This window comes from Hyperolius riggenbachi, chromosome 3 (assembly GCF_040937935.1).
Source record: "Hyperolius riggenbachi isolate aHypRig1 chromosome 3, aHypRig1.pri, whole genome shotgun sequence".
NCBI lineage: Eukaryota > Metazoa > Chordata > Amphibia > Anura > Hyperoliidae > Hyperolius > Hyperolius riggenbachi.
Genome location: NC_090648.1, coordinates 452739373 through 452757626, shown reverse-complemented (window position 1 = coordinate 452757626; position 18254 = coordinate 452739373). Strand labels below are relative to the sequence as shown.

At 48.4% G+C, this 18254-nt stretch overlaps 1 protein-coding gene across 19 annotated transcripts in view; it reads right to left on the bottom strand.

Annotated features, from left to right (window-relative positions):
• The window catches only part of DGKI (diacylglycerol kinase iota), a 599247-nt gene that overhangs the window by 105206 nt on the left and 475787 nt on the right, over positions 1-18254 (bottom strand). For all 19 annotated transcript variants that reach the window (XM_068277868.1, XM_068277875.1, XM_068277871.1 and 16 more), the window contains one exon: positions 8908-8933. In XM_068277868.1, coding sequence (XP_068133969.1) covers positions 8908-8933 — 26 coding nt within the window. The remainder of the gene's footprint in view (positions 1-8907; positions 8934-18254) is intronic.

The window sequence follows — 18254 nt, the reverse complement described above, 5'->3', positions numbered from 1 at the left end:
GCCGCCAACTAGTTTCATTTTCGCTTAAAGGCCCAACTGGCCAGGTCACACAAATTTTTCTTCGCGTTCCCCCTGCAATAGCATTCTGCATCTGTGTAGGACGCTATTGTGGACGGGAACATGAAGAAGGATACGCGTGGCCAGGCCTGTGCAGGCGCAGAAAGCCGGCCGACTCCCTGTCAGGGCTTGTCAGCGAAAACGAAAGCAGCTGGCGGCGGGGGACCGGAGGGTCCGTGAGTGACTGCGAGGGCATGGGACAGCTGCAGGGGGCTGGTAGAAACCCCAGGCAAGTAAAACTGATTTTTTATTCCTGGCTTAAAGAGACTCTGAAGTCCTTTTTTTATCTCAAAATATTGTTTAACATATTAGCCCTGACTAAACTGCTGCATCCCCGCCGCTGTACACTATCTAAATCCCCCCTAACTCGCCGGGCAGCGCTTCCGTGTGAGGCAGAGCTATGAGCCGCAGCTCTGCCTCTCAGCGCGTCCGTCAGCCGGGATCGCCGCCTCTCCCCCGCCCATCTCAGTCTTCCGTCACTGAGAGGGGCGGGGGAGAGGCGGAGATCCACCGCTGACAGACGCGTGTGAGGAAGGGCTGCAGTTCATAGCTCTGCCTCACACGGAAGCGCACAGGGCAGCAAAATCCACGACCAAGAAAGTTGTGGATTTTTCAGGGGAGAGGGAGGGCGAGTTTGGGGGGATTTAGATAGTGTACAGCGGTGGGGATGAGGCGGTTTATTTAGGGCTAATATGTTAAACAATATTTTTAGATAAAAAAAGGATTTTTAAGAGACTTCAGTGTCTCTTTAAGTGTCCCTTTAAACAGCCAAGAGACAGTGAGGCCAGAAACCCACTAGGAGCGCTTTTCTGAGCGCTTTGTGATTTGAAAAGCTCTTGCTAATGAAATGCTATGGGTGTGATCCCACTGGAGCGATGTGATTTTATAAAAATCCACCTTAGCATTGCATTAGCAAGAGCTTTTTCAAATCACTAGCGCTTAGAAATAGCTCCTAGTGAGTTTCTGTCCTCAGAGATAGCTTAAGATAAGGCTTTACTGCAGGAAAGTTTGAAGGGTCATTTTTTCTGCTTTGTTTTACAGCTTAAAATACAGTGTGTTTTCTAAACTGCAAATATGACAGTATGATGCAGTGTTATAAAAAAAAAAAAAAAAAAAAAAAATATATACCCGAAAATAAAAAATATGGGACTCTTTTCTTTGCTACCAATATTCTATTCATTATCCGTACTACACATTCAATTGATTATATCATACTTTTTTCTGCTTCAGGTTTGCTTTTACAAAACAAAGCTTGCAGATACTTTAATGCCATCAGAATTTTACCCTTCTGCACTATCCTAGCAAAAGCGCTAGTGGGAGGAGTTGATGCTGCACCAACTACCTGTTTAAAGCAGATCCGAGATGAAAAACTAACTATAACAAGTAACTTGTCTATATATCGTATATAAGGTTTAGATAGTTTACACAGCAAATCTAGCTGCAAACAGCTTTAATAGAATATGATTATTTCCTCCTGTAATACAATGACAGCAGCCATGTTGTTTGTAAACATTACACAGCGGCAGGCTTATCTGCATCTTGAGCACTCAGCCTGTGAAAAAAACCTAATCCCCCCTCCTCCCCTCTGCCTCTGAAATCTCTGGCTAGTAATACCTCCCCCTCCTCCTGCCCAGACTGAGCTCCCATGAGCCCTTGCTACTGTCTGAAAATGCCTTGGCTCTCTGAAAACCTGTGAGCGTGGCTTGTTTAGTTTATAGGGAATTAGAGTGTTAAAACAAACACAAAAAAAGTATTTGGCTTGAGGAATGCCCTATAAACAATAGGAAAGGAACACAATTATGCAATGAGTAAAAGTTCATCTCGGATCCACTTTAAGGCCTCTTGCACACTGCATGCATTTCAGATTCCGATTCCGCTTTTTAATCTGTTTTTACATCCGATTCCGATTCAGATTTTTAATCTTAACTGCATGCTGCGTTTTTTGATCCGTTTTTCTGTTGAATGTATTCAAGGAAAATCGGAAACGGAATCGGAAACGGAATCGGAATCGGAAAACGGATTTGCAGTGTGCAGGGAGCCTGACACAGGACTACATTTCCCATGGCTCTTATCAGTTACTGTTTTCAGGAGTGACTTATCTGGTTGTAGTGCAGAAGTGTGTGCACAGGAATGTGTTGTGTTGTTTAATGTGTTGTGTTGTGTATGCACAGAAGAGTCTTGTGTGTACAGGAATGTCTTGTCTGGTGTTTTATCTCCACAGTGCCTTGTCTGTAGTGTTTTTGATTGTGTGGGGGGCTTTGATTTGTAGGAAACGCCCCTGGTGTCTTGTAATGTGTATCCATAGATATGACCTTGCTGCAATCACTAACTACGCAATTGTAGTCAATTTCTGTAGCCACTAATACCGGTAACTATGGTATACTGGCAGCAATTTGTTACTGCCTATACATGCTTTACTGTCAAAGTCGCTCACAAAGTCACTCAGAAACCACAGTCCTTAGGGTTTCTACACACGGCAGATTAAAATGCCAATAACGACCACCTCTGCTGACAATCTAGAGCGGCTTCCGATCCCCTGCCACATTGGCAAGCGTTCCGCCTGGCAGATCGACTTGGCCGAGCGCTGGGCCAGGGAGCGCTGGCCGAGGACATTGTTCTCCTTTCTCATCCTGCCCATGATAGGAGGCCCCTCCCCGCCCCCCATATAGTAACCGTTTTGCTAGCCTAGAGGGACTATGGCGATCTCCGCCGGATGGTGTGCCTCATACATGCGTACGAGATTCAAGACCGTGTGCTTCTTTATTGGAGCGCATTGGTGACTCCTCAGTGTGCTGCTGCTCTGTCCAATCAGCATGTCCTGACCTGTGTTTGTTGGGCGTGTCCAGGAAAAAGTCCAATCAGGTTGCTGCTGTGATGTCCACTGTGGCTACCTAGAGCAATCTGACTCCACCGGCTGGATAGACATAATTACAAATCTTCAGATGATACATTTTCTATATAACATATTTGACTCTTGCGTCTTTCTGTTTGACTGAAGTTCGGCCCAGGATCATCCTTTGAGCTTATAACCCACAGACACATCCCAGCGCATGCTGTTTTTCTCTGTGTGTGTTTATCAGCAATGTATTCTTCATCTTCTCCCCCCCCCCCCCCCCCAACAATCTACTCGCTGCAATGCAGAGCGTCAGCCTCACGCTTGCAGCTAGTCGTAGTAAACAATGCCATGCCAAGACTCCTACTGCAGTCTCCAATATTGATGACTCCTACTTGAAGGGGAATTTATGTTTGGATGCAATGCTGCCAAAAACAAATGAAGCACTCTGAGCTAATCGTGAGCGGCTGTTATTGGCTGAATGATTGTGCAGTGCTAAATCAGTCGTTTTAGAGCGGGGGGGGCTTAAAACTTCCTAATCCGCGCTTAGTTAACCCGTCCCAAAATGGACTCTGCTAATTCAGCAATCAAGCAGAATACGATTTATCTGCGTTCTCCCAGCATTCATTTATTTACTCCTGCGCCGAAGAGCCCAGAACACAGAATCACGCGGCGTAAGTCTCCTGGGGAGGGGAAGGCTGTGTGGCTCAAGATTGCATTTTCTGCATAATGGATGACGAGCCTTGTGAATATCGATGCATTCTGCAATGCTGGGGGAAATGGTTTGCTGAGTGAGGTCTCACTGCCTCTAGTGGCCATCACTGGAACTGCATTTTCCCTGCTGTTACAGCAAATCCAGGGGCCTGTTTACAAAAGCAAACCTGGGAATTGATAAAAGGACAAGCCTTTCAGGTTTACCACTCACAGACAGAAAATGGTGCTTCAAATAAGGGATAATGACTTAAATTGGAACTATCCCCATATACTGCATACACACTTTGCACATACCAAGCAACAGCACTACATGTTATCCCTCCCAGTCATTTTCCGACCTTTATGGGGAAAAAACTGTATGTTGGTGACATGGGCAGGGCTGGATATCTAGAAAGGCCACAAATGCCCTGGTCTTGGGCGGCTGCAGCCTGAGGGGAGGGGCACCTGGACATGAAAAAGGGATTGCTTCATATAAAAGAGGAGGCTGAAAATGGGGAACAACACATGTAAAAAGGGAAACTGATGTTCCAGGAAGCTGTTAATGAAAGAGGGGCTACAGTACATGGATGTGATACACAAGGAGAAGGGGGCTGCGCATGGCATGGGAGGGGCACTGCTGCACATGAAAGGGGAGGGGCACTGCTGCACATGAAAGGGGAGGGGCACTGCTGCACATGAAAGGGGAGGGGCACTGCTGCACATAAAGCAGGGCCCCAACATACTTGGCCTAGGGGCACAAGAAGTATAAACTTGGCATTGGTCATGGGTGGTAAAGCAATACTGACTGCGGTTAGGGAACTGAGAGATGGCAAGCAGATCATGATGACAGAGACAAGTTGGGCTCGCAGTATAGGTAACTAGAGGTAGCTGCACAGTAGAGCGGACCCGATTGGAATTGGCTATTTCCCGGGGGGAGGTTTCTTACAGATTTTCTTAAGGGGGAACTGTTGCGAAAATCTTAAAATTTAAAACACATACAAATAAGAAGTACATGTCTCCCGGAGTAAAATGAGACATAAATTACTTTTTTCCTATGTTGCTGTCACTTACAGTAGGTAGTAGAAATCTGACATTTCCGACAGGTTTTGGGCTAGTCCATCTCATCATGGGGGGATCTTTATATCTCTTCATGGCCTTTATTCTTTATAAGCACATTCCCTGAAAATTATTAATACAAAGATGCTGGCCAGCCACCCCTGCTTGCTGCACACTATTTTGGCAGTTGGACGGAGCAACTGCCATTTACTAAGTGCTTTTAAAAATAAAGAAAACCCTGAGAACCCCCCTATGAGAAAATGGGCTAGTCCAAAACCTGTCGGAAATGTCAGATCTTTACTACCTACTGTAAGTGACAGCAACATAGGAGAAAAGTCATTTATGGCTCATTTTACTCTGGGAGAAATGTACTTATTTGTATGCGTTTTAAATTTTAAGATTTTTGCGACAGTTCCTCTTTAAGTCTCTGGCCCAGAAGGAGCATGCAGATCAGATGCGTTGACTCTGGTCTGACTCCACTGACTGCATCCTGAACTTGGGATCGCTTTGTGGTACAGACGTAGGACATTATTGGCTTGATTCACTAACCAGCGCTAAGCCCTATCACTTAGTGGGCGCAAAGTACGGCACTAAGTAGTTTGCGCCCCCACACATCAGTCTTAGTACCGCTCACTGCGTGCGCAGTGCGAGTGCGCCTATATTAGTGCATGGTAACGTCGCACCCGCTGTCCCTTGATAACGGCGCATCGGGTGCCCCTGAAACGGTACATTAATGCCCCGCGTTTCGGGGGGCACCCGATGCGCCATTATCGTCGCACCATGTGCGTCGTTTAAGGGGCAGCTGGTGCGACATTATTGTCGTACCGCGCACCAATATAGGCGCACCCGCGCTGCGCACGCAGTGAGCAGGGCTGCGCCCAAAGTAGGTTTGCGCGCACTAGGGGCAAAAAATGGCTTTTCACACCGGCGCTAACACTTAGCGCCGGTTAGTGAATCAAGCCCTATATGTTTAGTATTATGAACAGTATGTTATGGGGGCATATTTGCTAAAAGCTGGTAAAATTACTATGTGCACACATCGCTACTTGCGCAAACACACGTTGCACGTGTGTGCGGTACCTATATTTTGCAAGTTGCACTGCTTGTGACTATAAAAATATTACTGCCTAGTTAGCTGGTGGGTAATCAAAATAAAAACTCAAATAAAAAAAAAAAATGAAAAGGGAGTAGATCTGCTTTAAAGGATAAGTGGGCTTGCAGATGTTTTGTTTGCAGAAAGCTTTAAAAGCATCCCCTGATCAATACAGCAAATATATTGCATTAATGAATTTGCTTTTGCGAGGTGATGTAATAGGACAGGAGAGAGAGACAGTGTTTGCTTACGGCTGTACTACAAAGCCTCATCAGCGGTGTGTTGTCTGCATTGCTTCTGCTGACTGCAAATTAACATTACAGGTTTCTGAACACATTTTCTGATACGAGAAGGGTCCATCTCCACTACACGCAGTGCAATGCGGCTACATAGCCGAACTGAAACCAATGCACGACAATGGAACAGGTTCCATTGCCTGCTGGTTATGCAGAGCGGTGCAGAGCGATCCGAGAACCTGCAGCATGCTGCAGATTCTCGTACGGCTGCGTCCGCCCGCATCCACGTCTCGTCTCCTCCCAGGGGCAAACCCAAGATTTTCAAGCGGGGGATTCCTAAAAGGTCTCCCTCAGCCATGCACAATACAGTATAATAATATGGTAGGACATCATGCTGGGTACACGTAATGCAATGGGGTCGATCAGGAGCAATTTGAATACAGATAATAATGAGGACAGCCAACAGGCTTGATTCACAAAGCCGTGCAAACTGTTTAGCACGGGTGTGCTAAACAGTTAGCACGTGAAGTGCCATTCGCGGACTTTTGCACGCGCAAAGTGCTGCGATTCGCACGATCGCGGACCTTTGCATGCGCAATTTGCCGGCAAATTGCACGTGCAAAAGTCCGCGATCGCGCGAATTGCGGCACTTTGCGCACACAAAAGTCTGCGAACAGCACTTCACGTGCTAACTGTTTAGCACACCCGTGCCAAACAGTTTGCACGGCTTTGTGAATCAAGCCCAACATTGGTAATGAAGGGGAACGTGAAGCATTCACACAGCAGGGCACAGGGCTGAGCTCATATCTGACTGTTAAGTTCCCCAGAGCTGCTCCATGCTCTGTACACACGCTGCTGCTCCATCCAAAGTCAACTGTAGCCGGGAAAGAAAGGGGGTGGGGCTGTGAGCTGCAGGATACCTGCAGATATTCTGGTGTTTCAGCTTGTGCCTGTCCCTAGACATTGCACTGGCCCTGGTCTGAGGGGGGATTCTGGGCAGCTGTAATCCCCCGTTTGCCTATGCCTCCATTCACGTCCGCATCGGGAGACTCCAAAGTGACGCAAATGAGAGAGGAAGAGATGCGATGCAGCGAGGTTGCCGCACTCGCATCACTTCGCAAATGGAAAAGGACCCAAAGAAGGGACTCTTTTCAAAGCAATAATAAATGAGTAAAACATAACTCTTCCCACCTCAGCCACGCCTCCTACACAACTTCAGTCACACCCAGTCAACGAAGCAGGTTGTTTCTGTCGCCCCAGCAGCAATCTGTACATGGTCCCCTGGGCGACAGCGCAGTGCCAACACTGTACAGATGCATCATCAGCCTACAGGCTAGCGACGTGTGTTGCTGTGGAGGGAGGTGGAGAGAGAAGAGAGAGGGGATGACAGAGCAGAGTACAGTTGGTGGGGCACAGGAGAAAACAATGTGATTGGGCAGTGCTCGGGGACCACTAATGCCAGATCTTTAGCAGATATTGTGCCGCTGCTGTACACGCTGGATTGACTCATGATCCACATGATCCTTGGCAGAGCACCAAAACTAGGCACTGCTATAGCACTAATGTATAAATGTCAAACTCCAACCTGTGGGCCAGATCTGGCCCTCGGAGCCGTCAAATTTGTCCCTCAAGTGGTTTCCCCAGTTTGCATTATGTTTGGCTCACTCTAGACCACCAGGGACGCTATATTGGAAGTGAAGCCCTAGAACACCAGGGAAGCCATTTTGGGAGGTAGGGGGAAACCACTAAAACTTTATAAGGGAGGAAGGTGGCCAGTGGACATTGAGGTTGGCCCGCGACTTGGTCCCAGTGTATAATTTCAGCCCACGTTGTATTTGAGTTTGACACCCCTGCACTAGTGCTATACCTTGTACACCGTGCAGGGTAATTCGGGGTTTTTCCTCCGAGTTGCTACAACTTGGAGGGGAAATAGCATTCAATGCTGGCAGGGATTGGAGCGTCATTCGGCTCCTCCTGCCTCCAGCTCACCGGCGGCGTACATGTACCGACACTCAGTCAAACCTCTGGTTACAACACAGCCTCCAATTTCAGGCTTGATCCGTTACCTCCTTTATGTGTGAGCCACTACCAACTCCAAAACCAGGTTGCAGAGGGTAGACTCGCTGCTTGAACTGCACTGGGCTGGGTGATAAGCCCGCCTCTATCAAGGATCATGAGTCAATCGAGCGCGTACAGCAGCGGCACAACATCTGCCAAGGATCCAGCAATAGTGGTCCCCGAGCACTGCCCAATCACATTGTTGTGTACAGAGTGAAGTCTGCTCTGCCTTGAACTTGATAGGCTCAGTGCGGTAACCAGGCAACTCAACTCCCAGGCAATTACATTGTTCTTCCCTCTCCCCCACCAATGGAAATCTGTTCTGTCGTCCCCCACTCTTCTCCCTCCACAGTAGCAGATGTGTCGTTAGCCTGGAGGCTGATGACGCGTCTGTACAGCACTGTTGCCCAAGGGATCGTGTACAGATGCCTGCCTACAAATCCCACTATGTGTACAGAGCTTAAGGAGTATGCACCTTTAACCTTAATGCAGAGTAGAGACATTCTTCTTTTACAACCCACTTACTGTGTAGAGCTTGTACTGCTGGGTACTCAGGACTCAAGAGAAGCTCCATGATCTGGCTGGGGTCCTCTGTCTTTAGCTTCTCTCCTAACCATAACTGCACATTATTTGCCCCCTCCCCCGGGCTTGTCATGACTTGCACTTGGATCACTTGGGATCGTGAAGCCAGCTTGCTCTGGAAGCTATGCCCAATCCTGTGCACTCAACTCGCTTTACACAGGAAGTGGGGTGGCAGGGGGAAGGTAGAAGGGAATGACACTGGACAGTAATGTTGGAAATATGGCTGTAAACCATGGGAGTTCAGGTGTTTTCTTTACAGGAAAATAATCAATAAAAATCTAAAGCAAACTGTGTCTTACCTTGCTCTTCTTCTGTGACCGGGGACCTGAAAGTAAACAGGGAAGGAGAAATCAGTAAGTGGTAACCTGCCCAGTTCTAAATCAAATGAGAAATGATATGCAAAATCATACTGTCCTATCCCTATGTTAAAAAGTTTAGCAGAGGCCTCTATTTCCCTACTTCTGAGGCCTGTCCGACTGCAGAAATTTCAGGCAGAACTGATGGAATTATTTTACTGCACGCATTAACAGAGAGCAAATCAAAGCTTTCATCAGCAGGTGAGGGTGGATACATAGGACACCTGTCCCTTGATAAAAAAGGGCAGCTAGAAGGAGGGGGGGGGGGGGCCTTGGCAGCTCCTATAGCTATTAGAAACCAGGACAAACTGCAAAAAAAAAAATGGCGTTTGGTTCCCTCTAAAACTATACCACCACTGTTGGCATCTAACGTTGTTTGGGGTATACAACTGATAAAGGCTAACTAGCCAAAACCAGGGTATGGTATTTGATATGTGTAATGATGCTCATACACGGTGCAATAGAAATATTCCGTTTTACCGTTTACTTGACCAAAACAATCAAATCGAATGAAAGCCGGAAAAAAATAAATGTTTTTTTAATCAAACAAAACAAACGATTACCCCATTTGATAAAATTCCGATTGGACATGTTGGAAAAATCTTTATATTCGATAATTTTTTCTAAATGTTCTGACAAATTGAACGATCGTGTATGGTACCTCGAAAATAATTTGATGTAACGGAACAATCGAACGAAATTATACAATCCAGACAATTGTACCATGTATGGGTACCATTAGGCAATTATAAATACGTCAGAGGGTAATACAAATGTTTGGCAGTTGAGCTTTTTGTCCCTTGGCTTTTGCCCAGGTGACACGATCTGCGCATGCAGGAAAAAAACGGTTTAGCCATTTAATTCGGCAAGGGTTATTTACAGTAAGAGATTAAAATATGGAACGTATTGCCACAGGAAGTAGTCATGGTAAATTCTACATCTGCATTTAAGGGGAGGGGGCTTAGATTGAGCACGTTGATTAGAGCGCAGGAGATTTCGGCATAGCCGGCGCCAACATAGACTGTAATAGGAATTACGGTTATAGCGGCGCACGGGGAGTAACTTCGGCGCTGCAGTTACTTTTAAAACACTGTCATTTGGCCGCCAGCAATAGCTGGAAGCCAAATACATCATTCCCCACTATCCACGTGGACCTGGAGGGGGAATAGTAATTAACATCGCCGGGACTTGTGCAGGAGCAGGATAAGCCACATACCGGCTGTATCCTGTGCCCACGTCTCCCGGCTGTGATTTCACTCGTACGCAGCTTAGATGCTTTCCTTGTAAAGAGAGGGAAACCGAGAGCCCGATATGGTGTAGTATGTTAATGTAATAGTATCTAGTGATAAAGAAGGTGATTATAATCACAAAGGTAGGTCGCCACCAAGGCAACCACTGGGCGAGCAGGCGGGGAGAATTATAACCTGACCCCGCTCAGGTCTAAGAAGTCGCTCTCTGTAGATAGGAAAAAGTGGTGATACACCCCTCCACCAAGGGTGGATTAAATTATTTTGTAGCAGGATAACAGAGGCGCCAGGTAGAGTAAAATTAATCAAATTCGTTAAAAAGGGCAAAGTGGGTGGACTCACCTCCCTTCTGGAAGAAATGGCCGGACAACGGGCAAGTTACTTGCAGTTTAAAGTAACATTTAATAATAACTCCAAAAGTGCAACGCGTTTCACGGGTAACAGTCCCGCTTCTTCAGGCAAACGATTTTTGGAGGGTACACTGTCTGGTCAAGAGCTGGGTATAGCGCCTCTGTCTGGCGCTATACCCAGCTCTTGACCAGACAGTGTACCCTCCAAAAGGCGCTATACCCAGCTCTTGACCAGACAGTGTACCCTCCAAAAATCGTTTGCCTGAAGAAGCGGGACTGTTACCCGTGAAACGCGTTGCACTTTTGGAGTTATTATTAAATGTTACTTTAAACTGCAAGTAACTTGCCCGCTGTCAGGGGCGTAACTAGGCCCCACCGGGCCCCCCTGCAGATTTTCTGAGCGCCCCCCCGGGGCCCGCTCGCGGCCGTTTTGTGGGTGCTGGAGGGGTGGCAGCATGAGGGGAAAGCCTTGCCCACAGTCGGCGGGGAGAGGGGTAGTTCCCCCCTCTCCCTCACCTCGGGGCTCTCCCCTCCCCTCCAGCTCGTAAGTGTCTGTGGGGCTGTGGTGGGCAGCGAGCGGCGGGCAGATACATACCTGCTTCCGTGCGTTCCATCGGAGACTTCTCCCTCTAGCGGCTGACGTCACTTCCGGAAGTGACGTCAGCCGCTAGAGGGAGAAGTCTCCGATGGAACGCACAGAAGCAGGTATGTATCTGCCCGCCGCTCGCTGCCCACCACAGCCCCACAGACACTTACGAGCTGGAGGGGAGCGCAGAGGGGAGAGCCCCGAGGTGAGGGAGAGGGGGGAACTACCCCTCTCCCCGCCGACTGTGGGCAAGGCTTTCCCCTCATGCTGCCACCCCTCCAGCACCCACAAAACGGCCCCGAGCGGGCCCCAGGGGGGGGGGCAGGGGAGGACTGGGACCTTTTGGCCTGGGGGGACAACACAAACTAGAGGCCCATTTCACGCCATCCCCAGCCCAAAGCCATATCTTTCTTGTGTGCAAATCTTCAAATTGTGATGACTAACAGCCCCAGACACACACACACGCACGCACGCACGCACACACACACACACACACACTCTGATGCCTAACCCCATTTCTCCGCACAATCTACCTGTCTGTGTCTGATGCCTAACCTTAAAGGAGTTATCAGGCTTTTTTTTTTATGAAAATAAGTGCTACTTACCCAGGGCTCGTCCAGCCCCAAGCTCCCAGCATGTCCCTCGTCGCAGCTCTGCAGTCAGCTGTTTGCTGCCTCCCAGCCCCCGGCGATGACGTCAGGCTGACTGCGCCTGTGCGAGCGGCGCTGTCAATCACCGCCACATGGACCAGAGCGTACTGTGCAGACGCAGAACTACTGCGCCTGCGCAGTACACTCTGGTCCACGTGGCGGTGATTGACAGTGCTGCTCGCACAGGCGCAGTACAGGTCGACATCCAGGTCGGACTGGTGCCATCGCCGGGGACTGGGAGGCAACGGCAGCGAATGGCTGACTGCAGAGCTGTGGCGAGGGACATGCTGGGAGCGTGGGGCTGGAGGAAGCCCTGGGTAAGTAGCACTTATTTCATTAAAAATGACTGATAACTCCTTTAAACACACACACACACACACACACACACACACACACACACACACACACACACACACACACACACACACACACACACCTACCTGGTGATGCCTAACCCCACTCCTGCCAACCCACCATACAAACTACTTGTCTGACATCTACACCCCCCCCCCCCCTCCAACTACCTGTTTGACAGTGCCTAACTGCCTGCCTCCCCGCTCCCCTGCCGCCAATCACACCACAAGAAGAAAAAACTTTCCCCCTCAGGCCAGGGTCAGAATGGGGATGATTATCACACACCAAAAAAACTCAGAGGGCACTGGCCTGGGCAGAGAATTGAATTTGACAGCAGTAGCAGGCAGGCAGCAAAGTGTGAGTAACTCAGTGACAAGAAGGGAGAAGAAGTACAGAAACAAAATTTATAAAAACCACCTTCTCCTCTGGCGACCTGGACCCGACCTCCTCTATCCTCCTGTCTCCTCAGTCCTACACCTCCTCCTCCTCCACAGCAGCAAGCAGCTATAGGTGGCATCTCCGACTCCCAGCCCCCAGAGTGTCCGACTCCTCCAGCCAGGACAGCCAGCCACTCGTAGCCACAGCTCCAGGCCCCCCCAGCACAGAAAGCTGAAGAGTTAGACAGCTCACTCCGATGACACCGCACGAACAGCAGCACGTTGCGGGCGGCAATGGCTCCAGGCGGGGGGCGGAGTCAAGCAGGGTCAACCCACCGGGCCGGAGAGGACCTAAGCTATTTGTGTCCTTGTGCCGCTCACATCCACCGCAGGCGCAGCCACGCACAAGGGCACACCACGGCCGGCCGCCTCAGCCCCTTCTCTGATTGGATACTTCAACTTACCGGGAAATATCGCGCGAGGTTGCGATCCCCACTTCGAACCTGTCACCTGTGGTATGTCTGCGGCCGCTGCTGGCCCTAATTACTTAAGATTTGGGCGGCCCGGGGGGCAATTGCCCCCCGTCCCCCTGGGCCAGTCCTCCCCTGGGGGGGGGGCCGGGCCCCCCCGTGGGCGCGGGGGCTGCAGGGCCTATTCCTACGCCCCTGCCCGCTGTCCAGCCATTTCTTCCAGAAGGGAGGTGAGTCCACCCACTTCGCCCTTTTTAACGAATTTGATTAATTTTACTCTGCCTGGCGCCTCTGTTATCCTGCTACAAAATAGATGCTTTCCTTGCTTTGAAAGACATCCACGGCTATAATTACTAGGTAATTCCCGGTGGTGTTGATCCAGGGATTTTATCTGATTGCCACCTGAAGTCGGGAAGGAATTTTTTTTCTGTTCTGGGTCTAACTGGACCATGCCTTGTAAGGGTTTTTCAGGTTCCTCTGGTCTTGTACCTTTTCTGGTTGAACTCGATGGACGTATGTGTCTTTTTTCAACCCAAATAACTATGCAATTATCAAACAATTGATCAAGGTGAAACCACAGTGCAGCATAAAGCCCACATTACCATATCACATATTATTAGTACAGGGATTGGCTCCAGAATCATTCTGTGCATCTTCGTTAGTCTGCACACATTGCACAGCTTCACTTCAAAATATGTCTGTTATTTTTTTACAGTAAGTGCAGGTTACCATTAGCAGCGGGACGGTAGCAGCTTCCCTCACGGATTGCCCGCTGACCCCTGGTTACCGCCCAGCACACATGACTGAGAAAACTGCCTTTCCTCATTATTATTTCTGCCAGGCTTGGAATTATTAATCTCGGCAGCAGAAAAGCGGTCTGACGGTTCCTTGTGTGTTTTTCCCCCGATTCCTCGTCCTGCGCAATACACAAGCCCCGGAGAGCACGAGGGACACGCTGCGACGGAGAGATGTTAATGGCTTGTTAATGAGCTGATAATGTGACCTGGATGAGAACCAAGAATGATGACGGCTTCTGTGATAGAGAGATGTGACTGCCAGGCTTGTTATCTTCCCTGCCTGAGAAGAGGGCAGCGCAGAATGTCTCACATCAACCAACTTTACTGACCAATGACAACATCGTCTTCTGAGCAACTGGGCCAAAGGGGAAGCAGCAGAGCAGCAATTAAAGACATACTTCCGCTGCAGATTTCTTTATGAAAAGAAATCTGATGTGAGGCAAGATTTATCGCTGCCATCACCATTACAGTGTGACAGAAACGGATTAAGAATAAATGGGGCTCTAAGCAAGTCAGCAGCTTTGGCTCCCCCTTATGGTCATTTTGGTTACCTCAGATACGAGAGGTTGTGGCAGTTGAGCCCCCTGGTGCCCACTGGGCCTCAAACAGCTGCCAAGGTTGCCTTGTGGATGATTCTGCTCTGCAATGTGACCATCTCACCCTGCTCGTTCTACCTCCACACACACACACTATCCTCCCCCTTGAATTCTCCTCACCTCTCCCACCAACGTTGTACTTCCTGCCCTTTCCACAGCTACCCTGCTCTTCTGACCCCCTCTGTGCTGCCCCCTCTGCACTATTTACTGTGGTGTTCATACATATGGCCTGTAGATGGCACTGTTCCACATGCATTGCTGGACAAGATTATCTGGACTGTTGTGAGTCGTTGGTTCCTGGCTAGAAAAGTGGTGTGATGACAATGCTTAAAGAGACACTGAAGCGAAAAAGAAAAATATGATATAGTGAATTGGTTGTGTACTATGAATAATTACTAGAAGATTAGCAGAAAAGAAAATATTCTCATACTTTTATTTTCAGGTATATAGTGTTTTTTCTAACATTGCATCATTCTTTAATATGTGCAGATTACACAACACTCAGCATTCAAAATGAGTCTTTCAGAGCAGTCTGTGAAGTAATGACCTCTCCTCTAGCAGAGAAAAAGTAAACAGTTCACTTACAGTTGAGATAATAAAAGTCAGATAACAGCCATCTTCACGACTAACTTAGTCGGAGAGCTTAATGGCATGTTTGCATAGAGATAACAACTGGAGTTTCTCAACTCTTCCTGTACTGGAAACAATTAGACTGATGTATCTGATCTTAATGTTTTATTTCTTAGCTGTACTACACATACAAATCATAATATAATATTTTTTTTTCCGCTTCAGTGTCTCTTTAAGTAGAGAGCTGGCGAATCCTGTAAATAAACCTAGTTTTGGTTTCTCAGCATCTGTTAACTACTGAACACAACACCTACCCCCTCACTTCAGCTACACATACCCACTGTCTCCTCCCCCCATCTATTGTACCCAGCCACTCCTGGTCTACCGATCTCCTCCCCTAGACTGACATTCTTCTAAACTGCCTTGTGATCTCCCACCTGGTGCAACACCCCCACCCTGTGCAGCTCCATCTGCACCTGCCTGTCCTGTGTGCTCCACCACCCCACTCACTTCTACACCCCCACTAACCCACCACTTATCTGTTCTACCCTCCCCCCCGGTGTGCTTCCCTACACATGGCTAAGCTGTATTGTGGCCTCTGTATGTGCCCCACATATACTGTAATACCAACACCTCTCTGTGTTCACCCCTCATCTATACTACAGTGTGCAGTGAGGGCTCTTCCTCCAGACCCATTAAGTTGATACACACACACACACACACGATGTTACCCCTTAAAGTAAACTTGTAACATTTTTTTAAGAATGTTCTGTGTTTTAAAGGAATCATCAATCAACTCATGCTACCCCCAGATCTACTTACATGAGGCTTCCTCCAGCCCCTGGCAGCTGCTATGTCCCACGCCGCAGCTCCGCTCTCTGCTGCTGGCTCTCAGTCCCTGACGGTGCACAGGCCAACCTCCAGGTCATCCTCTACTGCACCTGCCGCTTGTCAATCACCTCCACGTGGTCCAGAGTGTACCGCGCAGGTGCAGTAATTCTGCGCCTGCACAGTACACTTCGGACCACGTGGAGATAATTGACAGCGGCGCTCGCGCAGGCACAGTAGAGGATGACCTGGCAAGGCACCGTCAGGGACTGAGAGCCAGCAGCAGAGAGGGGAGCTGCGGCATGGGACATAGCGGCTGCCAGGGGCTGGAGGAAGCCCTGGGCAAGTAGATCTGGGGGTAGCATGAGTTGATTGATAATCCCTTTAAAAAGTCAGATACTTGCCTATGGAGAGGGAACGCTCTACAGCTCATAGAGGCTTCCCTGTCCTCCCAAGGTGTCCTCATTCTAGCCCTGTCCCTTCCGAATATGGAATATGGAAGCATGTGCTCGTATGGAGTTGCCCCTCTCCAGCAGAAAATGGGGACACGAGTGCTTCTGAAACCTTCCGAGGATTCCCAAGAGTGAGCAATACAGGTGAAATACCGCTCCACTGTGCTTGGGAAGGCAGTGCTGGATCCAAAGCAGCCAAGCTCAATACAGACAAAGGTAGAAAATGATCCGCAACGGTGTCTTCACCAGATTCTTTATTTAGGACATATCCTCAGTACAGTCAAAAGGCCTCATAGCTAACATGTTTCGGACCAGAGTCCTTAGGCATAGCTACTATACGGCTCTCACTGTCAGACTTAAGAAGGAGGATGGAGCAATTGGGGGTGGGGTACGTACCGCCCAGAAGGGTGGAAGGCCAAAGCTCAAAACCAAACCCCCAAACTCAAATCCTCTCACTATTAAACAAATGAAATCAAAGAGCAAAATTTAAAATACACATAGAGCAGCGAAAATACAAAAAATGCAAAAAGTATAATTATACATATACAAGGACAGTGAAAAGGCTGTATCATACTCATAAGGAAGGGGAGGTTCCAGTCTAACCTGTGACTAGAGCCACATCCCATCTAGCATTCAGGCCATGGGGCATCCTTGTGCCTAAACGGAAAATCCAAAAAGCCTCGCGTTTACGGATAATGGCCTCTAGATTCCCTCCTCTTTTCAGCACAAAGATCCTTATAGTAGCTATGCCTAAGGACTCTGGTCCGAAACATGTTAGCTATGAGGCCTTTTGACTGTACTGAGGATATGTCCTAAATAAAGAATCTGGTGAAGACACCGTTGCGGATCATTTTCTACCGATTCCCAAGAGTATTCGACCGGTTGGTGGAATATCTGCAGCTGGGGTGACAGCGCTGGAATGAGGGGACAAAGCATGGGCCGGGAAGGCTCTATAGGACCCAGAGTCTTCCTTCTCCATAGGTAACTTTTTTAAATTTGCTTCTGTGTTGCTTATCTGCTACCAGCCCACATGAAAACGTGTCCACAGATAGGAGGCAAACGCTTGCAATCATTTGCATCACTTGCTCACTCGCGAGGCTCCAACACTTCTCTAGAGCCGCCCCAACTCCCTTCATCAGGCTCACCTCCAACTCATTCAAGCAGAGACCCATCTGTTCACCACGGCTTACCTGCCATATTTACAGCTCCAACTCCTTCCCTTGGACATACCCCCCTTATGTGTCTCTCTCCCCCACTACTTAGACTGTAAGCCTTTTGGCAGGGCCCTCCTTTCTGCTCTTCTCCACCACCATATGGACTCAATGACTCATCTTCTATAGTAATCTCTATATGGTTACATCACTATTTTGTGTACCATTGCTGAATGCTATCATGTGCATTGTTTAATGCTGCAATGTCTCCCCTATCTGAGTAATATGTTAACGCATTATAAATAAAGCATAATAATGATAACTGTCACCTGGGTCATATCTGACTGCAGCAACACACAGTAACCTTCCAGCATACCTTACTATAGTCTGATATTACTCAGACAAAGGCTACACGCATTTGCCGCCTAAAAGCACACATTATAAAAAAAGTCCTGTCCATGCTTCCTGTTCTCCAACCCTTAGTCCATCAACTCTCCCTCAATTTCTCACTTGAAACATCCTTCTGGGTGCCAGTAGAGCAGCAGCCATTGAATTGAAAGTCATGCGCTAAATGTATGCATGGCATCATTCACAAAACTGGGACTGAATGATCAATGATGGATAAGGCTCTTATTTTCTGTTTGTTTTCACCAAACGCAAATCCCAGCTATTTTCACGGTGCATAAATGGGGAAAAGAATGAAATCTGCAGCAGCACTTGTGACGTGCAGTCACAGTGCCACCTAGAGGGCGTTATTACACAAGCCTCTGATGGGGAATTGTATTACAGTATTAGTGGACTCCACTATGGTAAATGGCCTATACAGGTTTCTCACTAAACCGTCTCTCTCTCTCTCGTGTCC